The 25,187-nt window shown below is 46.8% G+C and overlaps 1 protein-coding gene across 12 annotated transcripts in view; it reads left to right on the top strand.

Moving 5' to 3' along the window:
• MSI2 (musashi RNA binding protein 2) overlaps positions 1 to 25,187 on the top strand; it is a 372,867-nt gene that overhangs the window by 107,323 nt on the left and 240,357 nt on the right. For 11 of the 12 annotated variants that reach the window (XR_012130677.1, XM_037003865.2, XM_037003863.2 and 8 more), the window contains exon 6: positions 15,916 to 16,008. The exons of the other annotated variant lie outside the window; for it this stretch is intronic. Coding sequence is in view for 10 of the 11 variants with exons in the window: in XM_037003865.2 (XP_036859760.1) it covers positions 15,916 to 16,008 (93 nt within the window). In the remaining variant the exon portion in view is untranslated. The remainder of the gene's footprint in view (positions 1 to 15,915; positions 16,009 to 25,187) is intronic. 12 annotated transcript variants of the gene reach the window in all.

Genomic DNA, 25,187 nt, shown 5'->3' with positions numbered 1-25,187 from the left:
TGTCCAGCGAATGTGGCTCCTGAGCATTTGAAATGGGGCTGGTGTAACTGAGGACTGGAATTGTTAATGTCAGTTAATTTTAATTAAATTTAAATCACCATATATAGCTAGTGGACTTTGCACATGTGTGTCTTGCTTATCTGGGTATTTTCAGCGGCCCTCTCACTGTGCTGTGCACACAAGACAAGTCTCATAAGTACTGCTGAGGGAGACAGAGATTACTTAGGTGCCTAGTTGTATTAGCTGTGTGTTCTTTGCCTATTTTTCCATGCCATTTGATTTTTAAGTTAGGTTCAGTAGACTATATACTTAAGCATCACCAATGCTTTGGGGGATACAAAGATGAATAAACATGGTCTTTTCCTGTAAGGGACTTGAACCCAATGGGTAAATACCTAGTGATAATGGGAAGCAGAATGAAATAAAGTGCTGCTATTCAGGAACAGTTCCCATCCTGTGTGGGCGTGGAGAAAAGAGACCGAAGGGAGAAGGGTATGCCTTAGAATGTTCATTCATTCATTCAACAAGTATTTACTGAGTGTCATTTCTGATTCCAGTACTGGTAATGTATCTGTGAACATCAGACAGAATTCCTGACCTCACGAAGCTTACTTTCTCATGGGAGGGAAACAGACAATAAATAAAATCAATAAGTCATAGATTGTATTAGGAGATAAGGCTGAGGGAAGGTCTAAGGAGTGCTGGGGTGAGGTTGCAGTTTTAAATCTGTTGGTCAAGGAAGGCCTAGTGGAGAAGTTGACGTTTGAGCGAAGACATCTGGACTGAGGTGTGAGGGGTTTGCAGATCATGATAAGCAAAAAAAGGGCAGAAGGATATGCTGGGTGAGGAGGCAGCTTGACTGAAGGTCAGGGATACGGAAGTGCACGCAGTGGTCAGGGCAGTGTGGCTGGAGCACAGATAGTAGAGAGAATGGGAGGCAGGATTGCAAAGGTTCTTGGGAACATAGCTAACAAAAGTTGAAACCTTGAAAACTGTGCTGGCGATTCCCAGTGTTTCTGCAGCTCTCCTGTCTCCCTGATTAAAATATCAGCACCCCAAGGACAGTGGTCCCAGTGATTCCTTCTCCTTGCTCTTCCTTCAAGTTTTCTTCCAAGTAGCTGCTTCAAAATTGTATTGACCGAAGGATGGTTACAAGTAAGCCCACTCCTCTATGATGATATTCTGCAAAAGAAAAGATCTGATAAGATCAAGTCTCTCTCCTCTGGGTTAATTGTACTCCTGGCCCTTATTTTGTTTCTAGGTCTGTCTTTGTGAGACTGAGTGTCCTGCAGGGTCCCAGGGGGCTCAGCCCCTATGTTTTAACACATTCCTTTGACCTGTATCATCTCTGGGACACACAGGCTTGGGGACCCAGGGCCTGTGAGCAGTGGGTGCAGAGTGGAAGACTGAGCAGGCCTTCAGGGCGACAGGATTTGTGGCCAGGGAGAGAATGAACTGCAGAGCAGAGCTGCTTGGAGAACTGTGCAAGATGATCATAGTTTCAGATGTATGCTGAATATTAAGAATCCAGATTTTAAACAGGAAGAGAGGAGGACTTTTGGCCAAGGGCAAGAAAGGGCTTTTAAAACAGATTTTGCTTATCAGCCTATTTTAAGGTAGTTGCTTGGAACTACTGATATCTACAATGATAACATACAAAAACCATTTCTTTCCAGAAGAAACTGACTTTTTAGGTTTTGCTTTTCTAAAGGCAGCATTGACTACAGCAAGCATATGGTGGTGTATCTTGGGGCAATTATGTTCATGGACAAACCTTGAGTGCCAGATGCCATCAGCAGTAAGGTTTCCCCCAAATGAGTGCTCAGTACTGACCACAGACTGCCAAGTCACTCCAGGGCTTGGCACACCCTTGGGCCTGTCTAGAAGAGCTGCTCACGTGGCAGCTTGGAGTTTGCGGATGAGTTGCTGGCCCTGCAGTATGGAGATGGGTCATGGAAAGCATGTGGCTGAAGTCTAGACCCAGTGAAACTGAGAACTGCTTCCTCCTTACCCTGCAAAACATCTTGATGTTGTTGGACACCATGGCCATTGCCTTCTATTTGAAATGCCCTAACTTTAGCATTACAGTTCTCATTGCTCTGTAATTAATCTTAGCAGCTAAGGTGAAGAAAATAAACATTCTGTGCTGTCCAATGAATGTGGCCCCTGAGCATTTGAAATGGAGCTGGTGGAACTGAGGAATGGAATTGTTAATGACACTAAATTTTAATTAACTTAAATTTAAGTCACCACGGGTGGCAAGTAACTACCATATTGAACTTTGTCCATGTGTATCTTGCTTATCTGGGTATTTTCAGAGGCCTTGGCACTTGGCTCTGCACACAAGACAAGCCTCACAAACCACAGCAAACTTAGCAAATACGCAAACTTAGCAGCTTAATGCAACCATTTTATTCTGCTCAGGGAATTACTGGGTCAGGAATTCGGACAGGGCACAGCAGGGATAGGTGGTTTCTGCTTCACCGTGATTAGGATCTCGGCAGGGAAGACTTGAAATCTTATGGCGACTTAATGGCAAAGGGCTAGAATCATCTGAAGCTTATTCACTCATATGTCCAGTGCCTAGGAAGGGATGGCTTGAAGAATGGAGTTCCAACATGTGGTCTGTGCATGTGGCTGGGCTTCCTTACAGCATGGCGGCTCTGGGATAGTTGGACTTCTTACTCAGTGGCTTGGGGTTTCAGGTTTGTGTGTTGCAGAGAACAAGCTGGAAGCTGTAGTGCCTTTTATGACCCAGGTTTGGAAGTCACATGTCATCCTTCCTGCTGTGCACTTTATTGGTTGAAGCAGCCACAGGCGTTCTCGTGTTCACAGAACAGGGCAGAGACCAAAGGGCCATGTGCCACTGTAGTTGGCGGAATGGTTCTCTCTTGCTTCTCTCCTGGTTCTTTGGCTGTTGCTTTGGGTGGCCAGAAGACGTTGGGATTTCTCCTGAAACTGTCCTTGACCCTGCTTGTACTCCAGCCTCTCTTCTCATTCACTTCCATGATGTTAGTAGCCACCTAGACATTGGTGAATTCAGTCTGGGTCATTTGTCCTATGCTTTCTCCAGAACAGATACACAAATCCTTTGGGCACTGCAAATTTAATATAACCAAACTGAACATATTTATCGTTCCTCTGCAAACCTGCTTCTTCTGCATTTCTTATCTTAGTTGGTGTCACCACCATTGACTCAGCCACCCAGTAAATTCAAAACTCCTTCTTCTCCTTCTCTGCATCTGGCCATTTACCCAGTGCTGATAATTTTGTTTCCTACCCGTCTTAAATCTCTTCCTGCTTTGTTATGCAAAAGGTTATTGCTTTAGTTCAGGGCTCCTTCATCTTGGACTATCTCTGTAGACTTCTAACTGTTCTTGTAGTCTCTATTTTCAGGCTCTCCAATCTACCCTCTACAGATTGACTTATCTAAAACACAAAGCTTGTCATGTAAATTCGTTGACCCCTCGTCTGAAGGATGAAGCCCAGTCTCCTTGGTTTTGGTCTACAAGACTCTTGTCATCTAACCTTGCCTCTATCCTTTTCTCCCATCTAACCCTCCTTTCTACATGACTTCTAGCAGGACCAAACGTTTCGTGCCCAAACCAAGCAGTGCTCTTCCATGCTGCTGTGACTCTGCCTGTCTTCCTCTCTTGTCTTCCTGGAAAACTCCTTCTTATCCTTTAAAACCCTAGTCAGGCATCTCCTCTTCGAAGCCTTCTCTGACTCTCCTGACAGAGTTCATCATATTTCCCTCTATTTTGTATTCTCCTGCCTCTGGGTATTTTCTTTAGGCCCCGGTGAGATCTTTAAGGGCAGAAAACTAAATCTTTTACTTGGTGCTCTTACGCCTGGTGGGGACTATGTAGTCATTAATGTTTGGTATCGAATGGGATTAATTGGGGACAGGTGATACAGACCCTGGAAATAGTCACTGAATCTGCAGTTGCCAGGGGTTTCAGGCCCCTCTCTATGTTCATTTGACTTTTTAAGTGGTTTCTTACCAAGAGCCACCAGTTGTCCTTTTTATATGTAAAGATGCCCCTACCAAATCAGCAGCTGTGTGTGTCCGAGTAGAGAAGGTTTGTCTGACTCTCTGAAGGCTGTACTGCCTCAGTGGAGCACTCTGGCTGTGTTCTCTGTGGCTCTCCCCCAGAACTCTGGCCAGCTGTTCTCCTTAGGAACCAGGCCTTTTATCTCCCTAGTGCTTCCAAGGAGTGCTTGGAATTACCTTGGGGAAAGGTAGGAGGTAAGGAGAGTGCCCAGGGGACCTTGGATCATCCGCAAACTGAGGAATTCAGAGCAAGAAGCATTCATGCACTCATTTGTTCACCCCGCACTTATTGAGTGCCTACTGTATGCTAGGTGTTTTTCTAGGCTGGTAATACAGTGGTGAGCCAAAAGACAAAGTCCTTAACTTTTTGAATCTTCCCTTCTGGGAGTAAACTGACCACGGCCCTCCCTTCTGAGCCTTCCATTCTGTGGGGCCTCCTGAGGGGCTGATTTGCCTGGGAGTCCCTAGCGCAGGCCCTTGGCATAGCAGGCAAGAACAAATGTTTGTGGAGGGAATGAATGAGTATTGTTGGACAAATGAGGTTAACTGGGCAGATTTTTCTTCCCTGAGGGAAGGAAACCGGATTTCATTAAACGCTTGCCAGGTGCAGGACAATTTCCCTGCAGAAGACCCAGGTATTGCAGGCAGAAGTGCCCTTCGGAGAGACCATGCGCCGTGTGCTGGGCCGTGTGTCTGATTTGACAGCCCTCCAGGGTGAACTACACAATGAACCCTCCACGTTTCGGCCCACAGCTACGGGTCCCTAGTTGCCACTTTGCCTCAATAAACAGCCAGCCCAGACCAGTTAGCTGGGTTGGGCGCACTTGGGAACATATCTTTTCTTACTCTCTTTTTTGTTGTTTGGCTGGCTTCATGCAAGTGTTTTAAATAGAACAGACATCATGGCTATAAAACATCTGTAACACTGCACATTCAGTCAAGTTGCTGGCAGACTGAGTTCGTTTGATTGGTGGTGGTTCTACTGAGACTGTTGTTTCCTTTTGTGCCCTGTTTGTCCCTCTGGAAAATAAAGTTTTCTTTTATGTAAGGATTTATAGAAATATGTTCCTGGCATGAGGACAGCATGGACATACTAGGATATTGGTGTAGCAGAGAAATATTACCTCCGAGGCATGGACAGCTTTATCTCTTGCAGAGAATGACCTTCCTCATGTGCAACAATCTGTTACTCTTTGTAGGGTAAGGGGCTGCCTAGGTTAAGGCAGATAAAGATGCTGCTTTGTGCTGAGATAGCGTCCTTTTTGCTGGAGCATCTTCAGCCCTTGGAATACCATGGTTGCCCAGTACCACAGTTGAGGGTGGGCCGATTCAGGGTGGTGTCTGAGAAATCTGCGGGAGACAGAATTGATTATCATTTGTTGTTAGGTTTATGGAGTGTGCCTCATGCCTTTTCCAAGTGCTTTTCCTTCTGTTGTTTAGAGGGCAGGGAAAGTTCAATCCCCATTCGTGGCTGAACAGATAGAGGTGCAGTCACTTGTGGAGCAGGGAAGGTGTGGGGAGGGAAAGTGGAACTTCTGTGTGCCTGTCACTCCAGCCCCATGCTAAACATGTTTCATGGGTCAGCCCATTTAATCCCATTTTGCAGAGGGAGAAACCCAAGTTCAGAGAAGCTCAGTCACTTGCCAGGGCCACCAAGTATGCATGTGACAGAATTGCAGTTCCTGGGTCCCTTCTCTTTCTGCTCTATCACTCGCCTTCAGGGTGCTAGGATGGGAACCTGGCCCTCCCATCTCCAGAATCTCCAAGTTTGGTGCACTTGTTGGCCTCTAAGGCCCTCTTGGATTTAGAAAGATCACCTTTCACCTCTTGAAGGATGAAATACCTAATAAATGGTGGAGAGACTGGCTCATGATTACCTTGGCTCCTCTCTTTCACTGCAGATACTTCTTTGAGTCCTCCCTTTGCCCTCAAAGGAAGTTACTTGTGGGTGGCAGGAGCCAGACCTCCTGCTGGCTGTGGGGTGGGGCAGTGGCGGGGGTGGGGGGGCCAAGGGGTTTGACTTTTTTTTTCTTGACAGGTAAAATTTATGAATGAACAGATGGCTGAGTGTGTTTCTAAAGACAACCACGCCAAGGGTGCAATGTGCTTATCTCTCCTTATGCCTCCCACACACCCCCGCCAGGACATTTTCTGGAACAGCAGAATGGCAGAGCAGGGAGGGACCTCTGATGGGGGAGCTGACTCCAGGCCCCACAGTGGTCACTGATTGGCAGTTAGGTGCCTTCCGCCTGGTTCATGCTTTTCTCTTTTCTCTCTTATGAACATCTAAGCATTAAGATCACCCAGCCCCCAACTGTGGCCCTGCTTCTCTTTTTAACAGCCTGTTTGAAGAGTTCTCCCCTATTTAAATCCTGGGGAGGTTTCTCTTGCCTCCCTGGCGTGGCTGCAGGGCCTTCCCCTCCTGGCCTCGCCCCTGTCCTCTTTGCGTTCCATGAGACCTTGAACTGCAGCCTTTCAGGTCCACTTGTAGCCTTTCAGCCAACACTGAAGGTGCTGCAGCCTCTCTGGGGAGGCCCTTCTCCCCTTCCTCTTCTGGCCACCCGCAGCTGGCCTTCAAGCCTCAGGTCATGCCCAGCCCTGTGCTTCCAAAGCCCCACCTTGCTACAGTAACACAGCCTCTTTCTTAACGGTAAGAACCTTAGGAGCAGACACCAGATCTCGTTCTACTTAACATCTGTGGAGCCCAGCAGGGTGTGGCACATGGTAGGTAGGTTACTATCAGAGACAGTTCTCTGTGATTTATCCTCTCTCTTACCCTCTTTGTTGTCATTCTCACTCTCCTGGGATTCAGCAAACATGTTTCTTGAGCAAGTACTATATGCCAGGTGCTTTCATATACTTCCCTCTTGTGATGTTTGTAGCATCTCCATGTCAGAAGTATTGCCCTCACCTTACACATGGCCTGCCTTGAATTTCACAGCTGAGAGAGATGCTGAGATGGGACTGAAGCCCAGGGAATCTGGTTCAAGTCCCAGGACCCTTCTACTCATGTGTGGCTTTTTCCCCTCTTGTGCACAGTATGGTAATAGTGAAAAAGGGTCTTTGCTTTGGTTTAGGTCTCCACCCCCCACCTTTTCTCCCTTAAGATGACAGAAGCAGCTCCTTGTAGAGCCCTGACTGCACATTAGAATCTGGAGGTTTAAAAAATACTGGTGCCAGGGCCTCACCATTCCCAGTGAAGACAGCATCCCTGAGGGTGGGGCCTGCTATCAGTAGGCTCTAAGGACTCCCCTGGAGATGGTGAGACGGTAAGGTGCAGCCAGGGCAGAGCCCCGCCACACTGCAGGAGAGGCAGCGGGGCTGCAGCCTGGCTGGGCTCTGTGGGTTACGTAAAACTTGCTCATCAAGAACTGATTGCCATGTGCATCTAAAATATGTTAATGAAGGTAATCAAGGCTAAGGGTTAAGGCTGCCATTTGTTCTTTTCATGAAATCAACTGGAGGGTTTGGGGGATGGGGCGCCTTGGCTTCAGAGCCTGCCTCGCAGCAAAGTTTTTATCCTTTCTCTCCTGAGAAGGGCCGTTTGGTTGTTGCTGATGAGACCATGCCTCGTTCTCTTGGGGTGGTTGGGTGGGGGTTCCAGAAGTCCTCTCTCAGGCAGTCTTACCCAGAAAATAATGGCACCCTCCTAAGCTTGGTTTTCCTTCACTTGGTTCACTGAGGGTCATAACTCCTGACTGTCCTTCCTGACATGGCTTCTCAGCCCATCCCTGAGGTGTCCAAAGCAGCATGTGGGGGACACAAAGGACCTCCAAGATGGTAGGTAAAGGAGTCAGTATTTACTTCTGGTTCCAAGAAATTTTGAAACACTTACCTTCTGTGGTAAGTTGCTGAATGGGTGACCCATAATGTTTTAGGAAAAGAGGAGGGGTGCTGTGAGCCCCTCACCATAGTGGTGTGTTCGTAAACCCCAGGGCCTGCACACGGCTGCCTTCAGTTATCCTGTGAGAAGGGCCTCAGGCACTGTCGGCTGTACAGGCGTGTTGGGAGGCTGGAGCCAGGGGAGAAGCTCCGCGCAGGGTTTGTGCTAGAGGCATGGGCCTGCACAGGCCACAGGACTCCTGCGGCTGGTGCTCCTGGAGTCATGATTTCACTTTGCTGCCTCCACGTGTGTGATTCAGGCCAGGGCCAGTGCCCATTTCTCCAAGGGGCAAGTGAGGCCCAGAGCTGTGAGGAGAATTGACCTGACCTCATCTGACCAACCAAGTCGGTTAGTCAGTAAGTCTCAGGATACACAGATGTGCTTGAAAATGCAGAAACTGGTGGGCCAAGAGAGGTATTTTAAACTTGCTGGACCCTGGGCCTACGCTTTAGCCCTGGAGCCCCCCAGACCATCACTGTCAGCATGTCTAGGTCCCCGCCCCTCTCCGTGAGTCATCCTCTGTGTCTGCAGAGGAGTCCCACCCTGGTGGGCGAGTCGGGCTCCCACGGCTGCAGTGACAGGTGCAGATGGGAAGACCTGAGTTCGCACCATCCCTCTATCTGGTCTGGCCCTCCTTGCCCACCTCTTTCTGACGTTTATTAGGAAATGGCTTTGGCACCTCTTCTGTGTGCGGAAGTGCATGGCTTTCCGGCAAACTCAGCAACAGTAAAGGATACTTACTTAATTTGGTTTAATGCCACTGCTGTAAAAGATGATGGGTTTTAATTGCATCTACGTAGTGGTAATCATTTGAACGCTGGAGGGGATGGTTCAGGCCTTCTACACCTCACTCTGTGGCAAGTATGGGGGTGGGGGCTCCCAGAAGGCTGGGGTGATGGGGGCAGTACTTGTGAATGCAGAATAGCTTGGGTGCCTGTGATTGGGATGATGGCCAGCCAGCCGCCTTGCTCAGCATCCGTCGATGCGGGGTCACGATCCTTAATTTCCTGTGCTTTCCAAGGCAACACTCCATCGCCACACCTTTTTCTGTTACCTCCCTGAGCCCCCAGCCTGAGTGCCACTGTCTTGGATATTACTGTCTGATACCAATCTGTGGACGGGTCACCCTTGCTGGCTGCAGCTTTTCCCTCAAGGGTAAGAGGAGGTACTGTTTTAAAAATTAGCCTGGGAGGGAGCCAGGCAGAGGGCTCGAAGATGAGGCGGGGAGCCTGCTGAAGCAGTCTGATCATTTCATTACGAGATCACATTCTCCTTTAGGTGAGTTACTGTTGTTTTAATCAGAGGTAATGTTGTAACCTGACTGTCGGGTAATTGTGTGTAAATTATATTCTAGCCCCATATAGATGAAGGCTATTTTTTTTCCTTCCAATTTTAAAGCTATTTAGAGGAATGCCAAATTGTTGCCTGAACCCCAGCGCTCTCTGGCTAATAGCTGTAGATGGTGGGGGAGCTCTGAGAAACGTTTGGGGTTCTGTTTCTAATTAGTTCTCTCTGAAGTTAAATTAATTTCTGCAGTCGGCAACATCAAATATTGTTACACCTTTGTCCATTGGTCAGCGTGAGTGAATCAAGGCATGTGGAATTAGCTAGCAGATCAAGCGGTAGGGAGCATCCTTTCTTGGGCTCCTGGGTTTGTTGTAAGCCCTTTTTGCATTCAGACTCTTGACTTAGGGATCATTTTGGCCTATTGTTCAAAAAACAGCAGCAGCTTTACTGAGGTATAATTCACATACCATACAGTATACCCATTTAAAGCAAATAGTTCAGTGGTTTTTCAAATATTCATAGAGTTGTGTACCCATTGTCACAATTTTAGGGCATTTTCATCACCTCAAAAGGATACCGCATTCTGCTTAGCCAGCACCCCCTACTGCCTCCCCACCTCCACCCCTGCCCGAATCTACTTTCTGTCTCTCTGGAGTTACCTGTTTTGAACTTTCGTATGAATGGAATCCTGTAAGATGTTGTCTTCTATGATGGTCTTTCGTGTGAACTATGTCAGAACTTTCCTTTTTATGGTCCAATATTCCATTATGTGGATATATCCTACATGGTTTATCCACTCACCCAATGACGGGCGTTTGGGTCTTTCCACTTTTTGACTCTTAGGACCAGTGCTGCCATGCACGTTCTGTGTAAAGGCTTCGGGAGACCTGTGTTCTCGTTTCCCGTGGGTATAAGCCAGGAGTGGTGTTGTCAGGTCCTGTGGTAACTCCATGTTTAATCGTCTGAGGAGCTGCCAGCCTGGTTTCCAAGCAGCGGTGCCACTGCGTTCCCGCCAGCAGAGTCTGGCCTGTCATTTTCACATCTTTGCTTCAGAATATAAAAGGCCAGAGTCAGCATGCAGCCTGTGGTGCCACCTCTTCCCCAGCTGTGCTTCCTGCCGGGAGGAAGGCCAGTAACCCAGCCTCAGGGAGGTGTGAGAGGCTTCGGTGAATAGAAAGGCATGATTCTGACCCCCTCTGGTCACTCCCTCTTGCTGTGTGACTTCCGACACCATCTCTAAGCCTCAGTTCCTCAACTGTGGGAGAGAAGCTGAGACACATCCTAGGACTTGAGTGAGGCCTCAGCTGGCGGGTCTGCAGCCAGGGTAGAGCATTCTAGCATAGGGGTGGGGGTAGGGGCCTTTGATGGGGGAGGAGGACCTATCTCCATCTCTCGGAGTGTAGTAGGTAGGACCCTGCTCACACATGAACGCCGGCCCCACTTTCACGATGTGTCTTACTGAGGAGTGTGAACATGCAGACAGCTCTGGGGTTGCCTCTCCTTCGGTTGGCTTGGCTTTTTCCTGCCTTACCTTTTGAGGCAGAGACTTGTCCCGTGGCCCCTGCCATAGTGAGTGTGCCAGTGAGGAGTGTGACCTGCCTTCCTTGGGAGGTAGACTGAGATCGTCACATAGGTGGGGGTGTGGTGCTATCCACACCCAGGATGGTGGAGGGCTTCCGTGTGGACCCTTGTTCCACTGTCACCAAGAAAAAGTGAGGGCGAGGCCCCGGTCTCCTAGGACCTCTCCCAAGTGGGTCTCTGTGTTGGTTTCCTAGTAACAAATTACCACACACTGGGTGGTTTAAAGCAGCAGAAATGTGTTCTCTCCAGCTTCAGAGGCCAGAAATCTCTAATCTCTCATACCCGTTTAAGACCCTCCAGAGCCATTTCCCGCCTTTCGTGCATCTGTCTGGATAAGAAATGTGTGTTGTTGTTTTCTTATGTGGCAACTAATGTCTTTGGGCCAAAGCTGATGGAGCTGAATTTTCCCCTTCAATTGCGTTATTAAAAGTAATTTCTCATTGCTAACACCCCCACCTTCAACACACACACACTGTTACTCACTCACTCACTCACTCATCTGTTCTGTCATATCTTATGAAAATATAATAGGATGACCCCATTCTGAGGGAGCACTGCAGATGGAAACACATTTTTTTAAAAGGGAACTTTTGAAACAAAAGCCAGCTCCCTGGTTAGAGGCAGGAAAGTGGAGTGTTGTTTGTAGCCCTAGTTAGCAGCTGGCTTTGGCCAGTTCTTGATGTGTAAACAGCAATTTTCCAAACTAGAGTGGGTGCTGGGTTTATTTTGCGGAACCAAGAGGTATGTGGAGAGCATGGTGTTTAGTTAATTATGGGTTTAGATGCAAAATTTTGCAACAGTGATTTGTGAGAGCCTGAACACTCTCTATCCCCTTATGGTGCCACACACACCCCACTTCCCAGAGGGCTACTCCAAACCATCAAACAAAGGGCACCTGTTGGGGTGGCAGCTGACACCATGTGGTGCAGGGCTCTTGGTGGGTCTTAGTGTGTCATAAGAGTGGAAAACATACACATACTGGAGTGTTTCTTGCAACCCCTCCACAAAAACTCCAGGGAAAGGACATTTAAGATCAATTTCCTAATGAATTTTTGGATTATGCTCACTTGGGAACAGATGGATGGCTCTTTCCACCTAGGTGCACGGTGCCGGCGTCCTAGGGCTTTCTGAGCATGTTAATGTGCAGTGGCCAGCTTCCTTTACCTTGTGTGGCTGAATGCTGTATCAGAGCAAAGGCCATGTGTTAGCAAAAGTTCCCTGAAGGGCCTAGCCCAGGAAGGAAACGCAGGTGGCTCTCTCCACTGTGGGTTGGGGGGGTGACTTTTTGTAACGCAATATAGAGTCAGGAGGCCAGTGGGTAACTTGTCCTGCTTGCTGTTTTCAAGGTCAGAAGAGTCTTAAGTTCTGGGGGTGCTGGGTGGTTCCTGGGGCAAATAGAAGCCAGGACTCAAGGATTGGGAATAGAGAATTACCCAAACACACACATGCACCTGCGTATAAGCACACACATGCATGCATGTGCACACATACATGGAAACCTTGATAGAATTGGTGGGAATTTGAGGACCTCCATTAAGTCCTACTGAGAGTGTGGGCACAACACCCCAGCTCTGCCCCCTTCCTGCCCTCCTCAGTAGGTGGAAGTAAATGGAGGAAAGTAATTCTAGAAGTGATTCTAGAGTCCTTTGTCTGTCTATCTCCCGTGTCCTTCAGATGGCAAATCATCGAGCAGGGCACAGTCCGATTGGCAGTGACGCCATCAGGATTCCCCAAGGAAATCACTCCTGTTTCTCCCAGCATGCCCCTGGCAGAGCCCAGGCACCCACCCTGGCCATGCTCCCCTCTCCGGAAGCTGAGTTACTGGGGAGCAGCTAACCAAGTGTCGCACATCTTTCCCACTGGCCTTTCCAGGTGTGGGAGGTTTTAATTAAATCGTTTCCTTTTAGTGTTAGCTGAGGAGTGAGATCCATCGCTGTATCTGAGCTGGTTCCTGAAGAGGAGGTTTTAGTAACTTGGATACTTCAGTGCATCATCTGAGTCCTGGGATTTCTCTTCCTTCGTAAGAAAAAAATGTTTTGAAGACGTTTTTTTGGGCTGTGAAGATTTATAGCTGGGTGTCTACCCCAGTGTTTAGGGCTCTGTCTTGGCAGGTTTATGGTTACAGAGTGTAAGTGGGGACCTTTTCATTTAACCACTTACCGGGGAATGAACAGTCTCTTGACTTCGACTATTTGGAATGAAGACAGCTCTGGTCGTGTCATTCTCTGGGTCCATGTGAGCATTTGGAATATAAACGGTGCTGCTTTACACCCACCTGGCTCTAAACAATGTGTGAATGAGACCATGGGGCTCATTTTACAGAATGCCTCTCCAGCGTTTCCTTAAGTTGAGAACTACACTTGTGAGTGTTTGTAGATCACATTAGTGGTCTTTTTTTAAATAGATATTTAATTGCTTGGTTGGGGTTAAAAAAAAAAGGGAATGAAGAATCCAAAATGAAACTATTGGGAGTCTTCGCCCATTTGAAATCATATAGAGATGCAGGGACTGTTTTTGAAGTTACAGTGGAAGAGAAAGGGGCAATAAGAGTTGATTTATCAAAACTTTCTGTAGAAGGTATTTTTTTCTGCTACATATTTTTTCTGAGCTGGAAGGATGAATTTAGTAACTGACTTTGGATTCAATTACAGTGACCACTTATTTAGCACCTGTGCTAGACACTTCGGCATGTATTATTTAATTTAGTCCTAATTGGAATCTTGTGTGGTAGGCTTATTATTCTATCTCCATTTTATAGTGGATTACATTCCACATTGTTTTAGAATGTAAGCTCCGGTATCTAGCATTCAATTTATCTGTTGAATGTAAATACATGAGAAAAGTTAGGTTAGTAAAATTTGGTGATTAGTGAGTGGAGGGAGAGATTTAAGTCTGGATAGGTCCTAATGGAATTTCACTAAAAAGGTGACCTTGATCCATCAGGAAGACTTATGGAATGGACAAGAAGGGAGATAGGCAATAAGGATAAAATGCCCACCAGCTAACGAGAGGTTCTTGGAGCTTGGTGGAGTGAACGCTGGTGGGATCTGCATAGAACGTCATCATGTACATGATCTCATCTCCCATTCATCTGAAAAGAGATGAAAAAGAGTAAATCATAAATCACAGCTTTAAACACGTGTGCAAACCACTGCATGACTCTCACAGCCAACAGGAAGTGTGCAGAGTCACTAAGGCAATGTCCTCTTAAAACAGTGCACGAGGTCCACTACAAGGATGTTCCATTTTGGGCTCAGTCAGTGGGCTGCGGTGACACATGTCCCGTACTGGGAGCCGATAAGCTAAAGTGTAAGCTCCTTGAGGTCTGGGAGCCTCCCTGGGTCGTGGCCATCGTGCTTGCAGATTCTTGAGAGTTCAAGGTTAGGTGGGACTAGGAGCTCCTTCCTAGGACTTCACAGTGGAGGGGGCAGAACCCAGACCTCAGGGTGAGTCCCATCCATGATCACACCCAGATACAGGAGCCAGGTTTCTGTGCCCTTACACTCCTCAGCAGAGCCTGCTGGTAACCAGTGTGCCCCAAGGAGTCCCTCAGCTGCGGCTCTCCAATTGGAAGCAGGTCGGTTCATTCTCTCTCAGCCAGCACGTGAGGAACCTTGGTGAGAACAGTGATCCAGGCAGCCATGGCCCCTGTACTTAGGCGTCCTCCATTGAATTAAAAAAGACATATGAGACATTGTGGGTTTTTTCAATGTCCCAATATTCATCTCAGTCACTTATTTTGGGGTTTCACTCATGATTTTCTTGGTATCTTCTTATCAAACATCTGCCCCCCCAACTTTTTTGAGATACAATTGACACATAAAATTGTTGAGATATTTAAAGTAACATAATGATTTGATATACCTACACATTTGTGACAGTATTCCTCCCATCAAGTTAAGACATTGTGTATTTACTATGTGCGGCCAAACTGGTAGGATCCTATACCCCATGAGCTTTTAAATTTTTTATTTGACAAAATAAAAATGTACGCATACTAAATTCAGCATTCAGAATACGATGTGTTTTCTTGTTTCACTTTTGGCTCCTTCCTACGTGTAAGATTTTTGGGTCCATCTCTGAAGCAGGTTATGTCTTCGAGCTTCCCTCTTCCTTTGCTTTGGAACTGGTGGAATTCTGAAATGTGGCCATACTCATTCATTTTTGCATCCACCAACCAACTGGGGTGGGCTTCTATGTGCTGGCCCTGTACTTGACATTGTGGAGCGTACTGAGAACAGAATCAGGTATTCACAGTCCAGGAGAGGAAACAGGGAAGAAAGGATACTATGGACGAATTTGGCGGGAGGTGGGAAATGGTGAGCGCTCTGGGTGTAGCAGTAAGGGTATCGGAGGAGGGTAGGACAGCTTCTGGATGAGGTGGCTGGAGGGATAGATCGAATCTTGGAAAAGGTCACTGGATCTTGCAGGAGGGCTGCAACTTGCTGTGGGAGATTTAGATGTGGAGAGGCTTTCTGAGGAGAAGGACCTGTGCGGACAAAGGTGTACAGACCTGGGGAGTAGCTAGGCATGACTGAGTATAGGATGAATCAGGATGAATCATGAGAAATCAAGAGAGGAAGAGACTGGGCAGCAAGCTTGGAGGGTGGTCCTTGTGCGCAAGGTCAGTGTCTTAAGAGTCTGTCCTGTTGCCACCCAGAACAGCTTAGTGTAGACAGTCCACACGTATTTGAATTACGTCTGAGGTTCTTATTGGCAATTTTTATGGTACTGCCTGGGCAGCAGATTTTTATGCATGTAATTCTGTTTCGTTCACGTCTCTTATGTTTAAAATAGCTTTGATACGTGACTTTTCTTTGTGCTGGAATATCAGAATGAAGCTGTATGTTATATATAGCCAAAGAAGTTCTGAAGTCCAGTCTGTGTCTGTATGGAACTTGAGCTTTTAGGTTGTGGCCTGAAGGCTTGAGATATCCAGAGTGACTGTTTCCAGCATCCTGAGACATCTAGATGGCCTGCCCTGTGCAGATTGAATGTATCTGACGTTGCCTTCCCAGAGAAATATGGGCAGTGGCTTGTTTCAGCATTTTAGTGAGCATTGCTCAGATAGGCTGGTTAACCCCTGTCATCCTCTTGTCATTTCTTGCAGATGGTCACAAGAACAAAGAAAATATTTGTAGGCGGATTATCTGCGAACACAGTGGTAGAAGATGTAAAGCAATACTTTGAGCAGTTTGGCAAGGTAAGTGGTACCTAAGAGAGCATGTGCAGGGCAGCCAGACCAGTCCATAGAAGTGGCTGCTGTGGTCCCTGCCATTGCCACAGCTGTGTGCTCAAAACCTTGTCCTTGAACTTGCTGTCAAGATTTAAGTGAAATTTGTCAGGAGCCAGGATGGAAGAGTCTGGCTTGTGGTCAGCACAGTGCCCCATGTGCCTGCCGGAATAGACAGAGTCGCCTTTGAGGGCAGTTTTGCTGGCATTTGGTGGCCACATGGGGCCTGGGCTGGGAGCTGGAGGTGGCAGTGTCTGGGGAGGGATGTGGGACTATGACTCACGGAGCAAGTGCCCCCAGAGAATCTGGGCTTCATTTTGTGACTTTCTGAAAGGTGTGCTGGAGAGGAGGCTCCCTGAGGCCCTTGGCTGCTGAACCCTCCCCTGTCAAATGCCCAAGGAAACTCAGGAAAGATGCCGGGCCTGTACCTGTCAGAACGTATGTGAGACAGCAGTAAAATTATCCCATGGGCTCTGCTGCCGCAACAGGCAGTGAGTGGCACAGAACGTCCTAAATCAGTCAGGAAATGGAGTGTGAGAGTGTGTGGGTGACAGAGTCTGACAGACAGACAGGATATGTGACCATGGGTGATGTGCCTAATACAGCCTCTTCCTAGTTGGTCGGGGGACCTGGTGCCTTCAAAAGTGGCCTTTTCCTCAGGGTGACACATTTCTTAGGTGGCTCTGTTGCCCCAGGGCTTCAGCAGGGCAGCTTATAGGGGAGCCAACGCTTGTTGGCTTTTGTGTGGCATGCCTCCTCCAGCTCCCGTGTCCAGGCAGCTGAAAGGCAAGTGGCTGCACTGGCCTCAGCTTCCCATATCTCTGAGTAGTGGCAGACATTGTCCTGGGAGCCCAGGTATTGGGCAGCTTCCGTCTGTACAGGTCTGCGTGCCCCCGCTGAAGGGCTGATGTGGCCCAGGGCTACCTCCTTAGAAGACACTGTGCCTGTTCTAAGCTCTGCCACTCATTTCCCCATGTTAATGGCTGTCGTGCTTGCCCTGGGTGGTACAAAGGCACTGCCGCCCACTGGCCAGACAGAAGGTTCTGTGCTCTTTTTATGTGCTCAAGGTGATAGGCAGCTATGACCTCGCCCCCAGGTGTGTCCAGTTGTGAGCTACTGTCTGGGATGAATGCCATGACCTCTGTTTAGCCTCAAAATGGAGATTTTTCCTGTTTCTGGTATTAATCAATTTCTGCATGGATGGGAGCCCATGCAACAAAGAGAAACCAGCCTCTCCAGCCCCAGCCTCGCATTCAGAACGGCACTTCCCTGCCCTTCCAGGTCAGTTATGAAACACGCCTTCCCTACGGCCCTGTGTTGCACTGCGCATTGGGGGCTGATTCATTCTAGCCAGTTCTAAAGAATAGCTGAGTGTGTTGGAGATCATATATGTAATAGTCCTTCTCTTCAAGACTGATTAAAAGCAGTAAGGGGGATTTGTCCATGCCCTGCCCCACCTGCCTAGGGAGAGGGATTGGAAATAATTAAATGAGACAAGGCCAGCTTGTGTAATGGAAGGCTCGGGAGAGGGAGCTCTCTTTGCTACTGTTCAGCCCTTAAAACCAGGCTGGGGTGGTGTTTGCAAACATGAGGTGGGATTTCTTTTTCCAGCCGTAACCTGCCCTGGAATCCCATGGGCCTATCTGTGGGTGTCGGGGAAGCTGATGCTCTCCAGATGGACTGTGAGAGTTCCAAACAGGCTTATACTTGCCACATCTCTGCACATTTCCAACTCTTGGTTTCCTTCTTTCTCTCTTTCTTCCTTTCTGTCTTTCTTCCTGTCTTTCATTTTTCATTAGCACTTAGTCGTGACCCAGTACGCCAGCCGTGGGAGGCTCTGCACGCTTTGGCTGGGCCCACAGTGGTGACCATCACTGCCCTGTGAACAGTTGTCCTCTTGTCTGGGAGGCAGTCACAGATGCCTTCCCTGGCATGGCTCTTGCTAGGTCTGAAGCTGCTCAGTTGATTTTGTAGCAACATTTGTGGATTCCAGCAGGATTTGTAAACTTATCAAGTGTTTTTTAAAGGACTAAGGAGGCTTTTGAATGTACCAAACCATAACACTCTCTATGCTCACATTTTAGTAGCTCACTTCGTACATATGCTCTGTGTATAATCTGTGTCTGTCTTCAGAACAGCTTATTTCTCCTTTGGCTGGTGGCTAGTGTTAGGTTTATGTCCCCTTGGGCAGGGCTCACCGTCTCTCAGGATTCTGGTATAATTCACCTGAATCCAGAATGATCAGCGATGGGGAGACTCTGCTGCTGGGCCTTAGGGGTAATGGGTAAATCTGGTGGCCGTGAAAGGAGGTAATAGATAATTGACAGACTGGCTCTGCCCTTCAGTAGTTTATATTCTGGCTGAAGGAAAGGCGGTGCATGCATGCACGCACATGTGCACACACACACACACCACATTCTCATGATGTATATTTGGTACATGTTCCAGCCTCTGTAAAGTTGTTCAGGGCTCTTGTGAGTTGGTTAACTGCAAATCAATGAGGTGTAATTTTATTAGTTAATAAGTGTGTACTATGTGTTGGATACTGGGCCAGGCCATTGACTTACATTATCTCATATAATTCTTCTTTGTGGGATTCTGTGGCCAGAATCCAAACTCAGGGCCCTGTTCCAGCTTCTGATCATTCCACAGGGTGGACTTAGGTCTGGGAGCATGCAAAAGAAAGGAAAGGATCGTGCCCTTTCTGTGTGCCCAGGGACAGTACTGGGAACCAGGACACACATTTCCTCATTTCATTTGCACAGAAGGTTTGGGTACCATCCAGCCCATTTGATGAAAGTGGATAATAAGGGTCAGAAGGTTAAGTCTTGCCAAAGGTCACCTGGGTAAGGCAGGACAACAGCCAGAATTCACACCGTATTGCCTTTTCCTCTGAGTCTAGAACTTTCCATCCTTCCACAGTCTCCATTCAGGGTTTGCCACCTTCTTTTTAGGTTTCCCTCGCTGTCATTCCTCTCTTTTCTTACCCTCCCCATCTTGCCTGAGGTGGCAGCTGCTTCAACTGTTTATTTCAGGTGGCAATCAAGATGGCGAAGACTGCTATCATGGGGCTGAGATAAAGGAGCTTAAATATGTCATTACTGCAAGTGGAGTGGGTGCAGAATGACACACTGGGAGCTTTACATAATTCAGATTGGAGCCTTGTAAACTCTTTTGTGCTTTTCTCCCACCTTCCTCCCATAAGATTTATGCCCTCTCTCCCACCCCAGGTTAGGGGTGTTATGACTTGTTAATATTTAATATGAGATCATGAAGTGTGGCGGCCACGTTGGCATATGGACTCTGCTAAGTTGGTGGCCATCCTCACCCCCTAGGTAGCTGTTCCGGTGCTATCGCCTCAGAAGGGTAAGGCAGAAGGCATTCCAAACCCTCATGCTGGGCCTGACTGTTCAGTGACCCACTGTGACACCTTAACAGGCCACTTCCTTCCTGACCTCAGTTTCTTATCTGAAAAAAGGGGTTGGAAACATTGCAAAAGATAATAAACATTTTTGGTTTTGTAGAGCATCGCCTCTGTCACAACAGCTCACTCCTGTTGTATGGAGAAAGCAGCCATAATCAATACATAAACAACTGGGTATGGCTGTGTTCCAGCAAAACCTTATTTACAAATACAGGTGATAGACCACATTTGGCCTGTGGGCCATAGTTTGCCAACCCCTGGACTAGATTATTCCTAAACTTGAAAATTCAATGACTTTGAGTTTAAATAAACATACAGAGGTGGATGGATAGATAGATAGCTAAAGTATCTATAGACTGTAATCAAAATAAGATATTCTTAATAGTAATGAGCATAATAAGCAAAAGACTCATAACTGTGGTAGAGTTCATTTCTGGACTTGAAGATGCAGGGACTTTGAAGAGATTCTCTATTTGGAAAAAGGTACTATTTATAAACTGGAATATTCATCCTATGAGTAAGATCCAGAAAACTTGTTGAGTATTTCCAGTTCCCTGTTTCATGTGCTAGATTTAGATTAATGAAGATTCAGAATTTGTGGAGTTCAGATTTTACTATGTGGAATTTTACTCTTTGAGTTGATGTTTCTGAATTAGAGGGTTGTGTTCTTGGTACTGAGCATTTTAAAAGTTGCTTTGCAAAGCTGTCAAGCAAGATAGGTGGAATATCTATTATCAAGATGACAAAGGTGATGCTGAGAAAGGTCACTAAGTTGTCCAAGCTCACACAGCCCAGCCTGGGAGAGCCTGGACAGTCACTCATTTTTGTGCCAGTTAACCCTCAACATCTTTTCACTGTGCATAAAACCTCATCTCCACTTTACCACCAAGCAACCCAGTACTCAGAGGAATCAGGTCTTGTTCATTTGTCAAGAATGTTGATACACAGTAATTTATTTTACTGCTTCAGATTTCCTAGTGGACGTTATCTATGCTCACAATTTCATACATACAGAAATGATATATATAGACCATTCCAGAAAATGGCACTTAAATGATGCTCTAGATATGTTCGTACAGACCCAGACAATCAATCGGCCTGTTCTCCACTGTTCTCCCCACACAGCCATCCGGAATAGCCCAGCTTGGTAATTAAAAAGCACTGGGATCAAAGAAACTCCATGTGCCTGGAATTTCCTCCTTCTGCCCGTTAGGCCCCACCCTCAAGCACCAGTTTCTTAAATTCTCACTTATAGGATTTTGGAGATCAAAAGGAAGCCTTTAAACTTAATGAATTCTTGGCTTCGTCCCGGATGGAGCAGTTCTGCACCTTTCAGCTGTTCACCTCGATGACAGGCCTGCTCAGTGCCGAGCTCGCTAGGTGATTCTCACTTTATGTAACTCCTGTGAAAGCCAAGCAGCCCGCATCTGGAGGCTTCCAATTATACTTCTCATGGTGAACTGTGTAATTAGTTTGGAAGACTTACGCTTAGTCATTGGTTTATCCTAATCGGCTTTGGCTTTCCCCACCAACAAAGTTGAGCTTATTTTGCTAAGCTGAAACGACTCTGCACCCTTTGTTCCAGCCTTTTATTGTCTCATTCCTTTCATTCTGTTTTACTGCCAAAGTTCTGTTTCATTAGGCCTACAAGTCATTTCCAATTCAGTGGGCTGCTACAATCCGGCCTTTATCACTCGGCTGCCCTGGTTCCCATGTCCCTTCTGGGCCAGTGCCCGAGTTTGTGGTTTGACATGACGGCCTTAACCCCTTCCTGGGCCAGCCCCTCATTGTGGTGGATGGGAAGCAAAGGCCTTAAAGGAAACGGTTTGGAAAGTTACAGCTCTTTAGGCCCCATCAAAGGGGGAGCCCCATGGAAATGAAGCAAAAAGGGTCGGTCCTTCAAGTCCTTTTATTGGATTGGGTTGAGTGTTGGCCAGTAAGTTAACTTGAGCTACAGAGAATGGTGCTTGAAAGCTTTTTGAAAAAACATTGAAAGCAAGAATGAATTCGTTTTTTAAATATAATGAGATCTTCTCATTTGTTCTGCTTGTGTGGGGGATTGTCGGAGTACCTGCTCTGAGGAAGGGTCTGACACTTATTATTTTCTAGCTCCAGGTTTTCTATGCAGGTACGATAGTGACATCCACAGCCGCTCGCTGCTTAGATACTCGTTTTGAATACTGTATGTGTGAAGAGAGTCCTATCTAGAATAAAAATATCATACAAAGCTTTTGAAATTTGAAAGGCAAGAGATTTGTGAGAAAATAAACAGGCAGGTTACCCTTTTCCTGAGAGTGGACTGTGATCCTGAGGTAATGTATTATCGAAAGGGTGTTGTAGATAAATGGAGCTCCATGTGGCATGTGGTTCTCTCAGATCAGGATGGGAAAACAAAAGTCGGGTCTGTCCTCTGTGGGCATCGAAGCTCCATGAAGCATTTGTCTTCTGGAGTGGTTTGTACAGGTGGACCAGCTGGAAGGTGGTTGGTGCGCCCAGGCCTCATCTGTCACCTGCCTGCCTTTGCTCCGGAGAGCCTTCATGTCCCTCAGACCACTTGAATTGTGGCTGTAGAGTGGACCGGGAGGGACCACATGTGTTCTCCCCTCCCTGGCCGGCATCCTGAAGGCTGCTTTTGTGTTTAAGTTTTCTTCCTGTAACAGCCCAGAACAAGGCCAACACTGTCCTCATGTTTTATTAATTCTCTGTCTGGTTTGTGTCAGTCTCTCCCTTCGGAAGTGTGTCATACGGGGGAGGGGACTTTTTTTGGTCTCCGACCCCTGGCAGAGCTGCTGAGTACAAAAAGTTGCAGTTAGCCAACTGCAGAACCCTGCCTCATCTGTCTGCCTCAGCCTCCCAGGCCAGGTGGCAGCCCGCAGACATAGTACCCACAAGCAATGGGATCCTTGGGCTCTGCCGCTGAACCCTCCTACCAAACAACTTTGTGTTTTCTTTTCCTGCTGAACTTTTTCCTCCATAGACCATTTCTGCTGCAGCCAGTGGAGGGAATTGAGTTAGAAATAGATTGAGAGAGTACCCCAACCACACTTCTAAGCCCTCTTTTTTTGCTTAAAAAAGGAGTTCCTGAAATAAATAGTGGGTTTCTAGGAAAATTTCCCATTTCCCTTTTAGTGTATAAAATATAGCCAGCTGTTGTTAGGCAAGTGCATCAGACATTATTATTGCTCTGTTAACAGTGTTTTAAAATATACAAACAGAAATGGGATGCCTTCTGGGTAGCAAGCTGGGAAAACTTTGAGATTATGCTAATTAATGCTATGTTCATATGCATAGTAGGTAGAGGAACAAGGCCCGAACTTTCTGGCTTTGCTGGTTAACTGTTTCTCAGTGTGGTCTAGCTTTACTTCATTTTTCTAGAGGGCCAAGAAGAAGGCTGGGACTGGGGAGCCCTAGGGCAGGAAGGAGTTAAGGAGCCTGGGAAGGAGACATGGAGAAGCGGTATTAGGCACTTGCAGCAGCTCACCTTCCCAGAGCCCTTCTGGCAGCCTCTGAAGACGACACTTACAATGGGGTTGTTAGCATGAGAAAGAAAGCCTTTCTCCCCTTGGATGTACTTCAGTGGGAACTGAAAATGTCTGAGAAATCATGGTTCCGAGCTTGTGCCAGGGGGTGCAAGGAGTGGTTCTTAGGGAAGAGAAAGCTCAGTTCATTTAGACTTGGCATAGAAATCGAATTCCATTGTTTTGTGGAGTGAACATTAATATGGAGATTCCTGCCCGACCCCCACCCCCAATAGATACCCCATTACATGGGTCCTGCATGCTTTCCTCGTTTCTTTCTTTTCCTTCTCCTTTGTCCTCTGAGAATCAGTCTCTCTGTAGAGTGGCCGGATCTGTTAAGTTACCACCCTCTAAATTTTTACAGCTCTGTATATTCAGACTTGGTGTTTGTGAATTAGCTAAAAGTGGGCTGCCAATAGCTGCTTTATTTACATTCGAAGCCATAAGAATGAGAGGCCCAGAGAAATGTTAATATGCAGGAGGAGGCAGAAGGGTTGAGTTTCTGACTGTTGCTAACCTCACCACTGCCTTTAAAACCAATCATGAGGCACACGGCTGATATTTAATAGCTTTTAGCTGATTATTTTTCTTCTCCTCCTCTTTCTTTTCTATCCAAGTTGACCTGGGTGTACTTGAGCGGAAATGAAGTCATCCAAATGCTGAATTAGAATAATCACAGGCCTCCAAGAATGAAATGGAGGCAGAGATTAAATGGTAGAGGGAAAACTGGCATTAATAAGCATCAGGAAAACTTTGCATAAAATAAAATAGAAGATGTGATAGATTGAATTTGTATAGGCTGTTTCCATTTTACTCCACTTTGTGTTGTCTTCCTAGAGTAGCGTTCCTGGTGAAGTGGGATTTGATTTACCTTAGGTCCATATTCCTTCTGCAGCCTGGGTGAAGAAGGTCTTTTCTTTCTTCTTTGTGGGATGTTTGCGTGACCAGGATATTTCCAGGATGGAAGAATCGGGGTAGAGGGGCCAATACTCTGAAAGGTTGATAATCACTTGTTGGAAGTGCTGGGTTGGTGGGAGGCAGATGGAGGGCTACCCACAGCAGGCAAACTGTAAATATGATTGATGGATTCCTGATTGTAGGGAGAAGAACTGGGCTGGATAAAGCTGGGGTGACCAACTACCTTGCTTTGCCTAGGACTGAAGGGTTTCCAGGAACTCAGGACTTACATATCAGATAAGTTGGTCACCCTTCAATAACAGGAGGTGGGAAAAGTTGAGACACTTGGCCTGAAACTCTGAAAGGGAAGAAACCTTTGACCACCTCCAGGCAGATTTGAATATCCCTCCCTGTGTGTTCCAGAACACTTCACTTCATGCCTGTTTACAATCTGCTTTCCTGATTTAACTCAGCCACTGTGGGCTAGAGCCCGCACAGGACCTGCACTCCATCAGGCCAGCAAGTGTTAAAGGAACAAGCAGAAGGCGGTACTGACAGGCAGACCCCACATCCTGGGGGAACGGGTGGCTCACCCCTGACTTGGAGTGGAGGGCCTCTCTGGGCTCTTAATTGGGCTTATGCTTGGGGATTATTTCTATGTCTCTTCAAAGTAAAAAATTCTGCCCCATGTAACAAAAAGTGAGTTTTTTGGTAGTTAAAGAGCAAAATAAGGATTTAATTAGAGTTAAAACCCAGCAGAGTGGATTGTTTACAGGAAGTTGTTTTCAGGTGGTCTGTTGTAGATATAATTTGTGGAATTGGATTAGTTGTAAATCAGAGATTTTTGGTTGTTGAGGTTGCTAACAGTCTTTCATAATTAGCAGCAGAGGTAAATATTTTCAGACTTGTTTTTTGTTTGTAGAGTGTTAGCGTTTGGGGGGGGGAAAACAATTTAAGGTGCTTTTCACTTTCACAAGGATAAGTAAGATATTGAGTTATATCCCTGATCTTATTCTTAGCTTTCTTCGGGAATGGCAGGAGGGTAGGGTAAGCTCCATAAGCCCTGGCTGGAGGAGGTTGTGATGGAGCATGTTGATTTTCTGATAGGGAAAAAAATACTTTTGGTTTTTACCTTTTAAAAAGACCACCCCATTTCCTTTCCTTTCCAACTCAGTTGGCATCCACATTTAGATTGAGAGGTTCCTGTCTTCCCAACCGTTCATTTGTCTTCTGACTTATAATCTTCCCAATGGTTCGGTGCAGTAGGAGGATTATCTCCACTTTAAAGCTAGGAAAGAAAGGCTGGGAGA

This window comes from Manis javanica, chromosome 4 (genome assembly GCF_040802235.1).
Source record: "Manis javanica isolate MJ-LG chromosome 4, MJ_LKY, whole genome shotgun sequence".
Classification (NCBI taxonomy): domain Eukaryota; kingdom Metazoa; phylum Chordata; class Mammalia; order Pholidota; family Manidae; genus Manis; species Manis javanica.
This window is presented reverse-complemented; position numbering and strand designations above follow the sequence as displayed.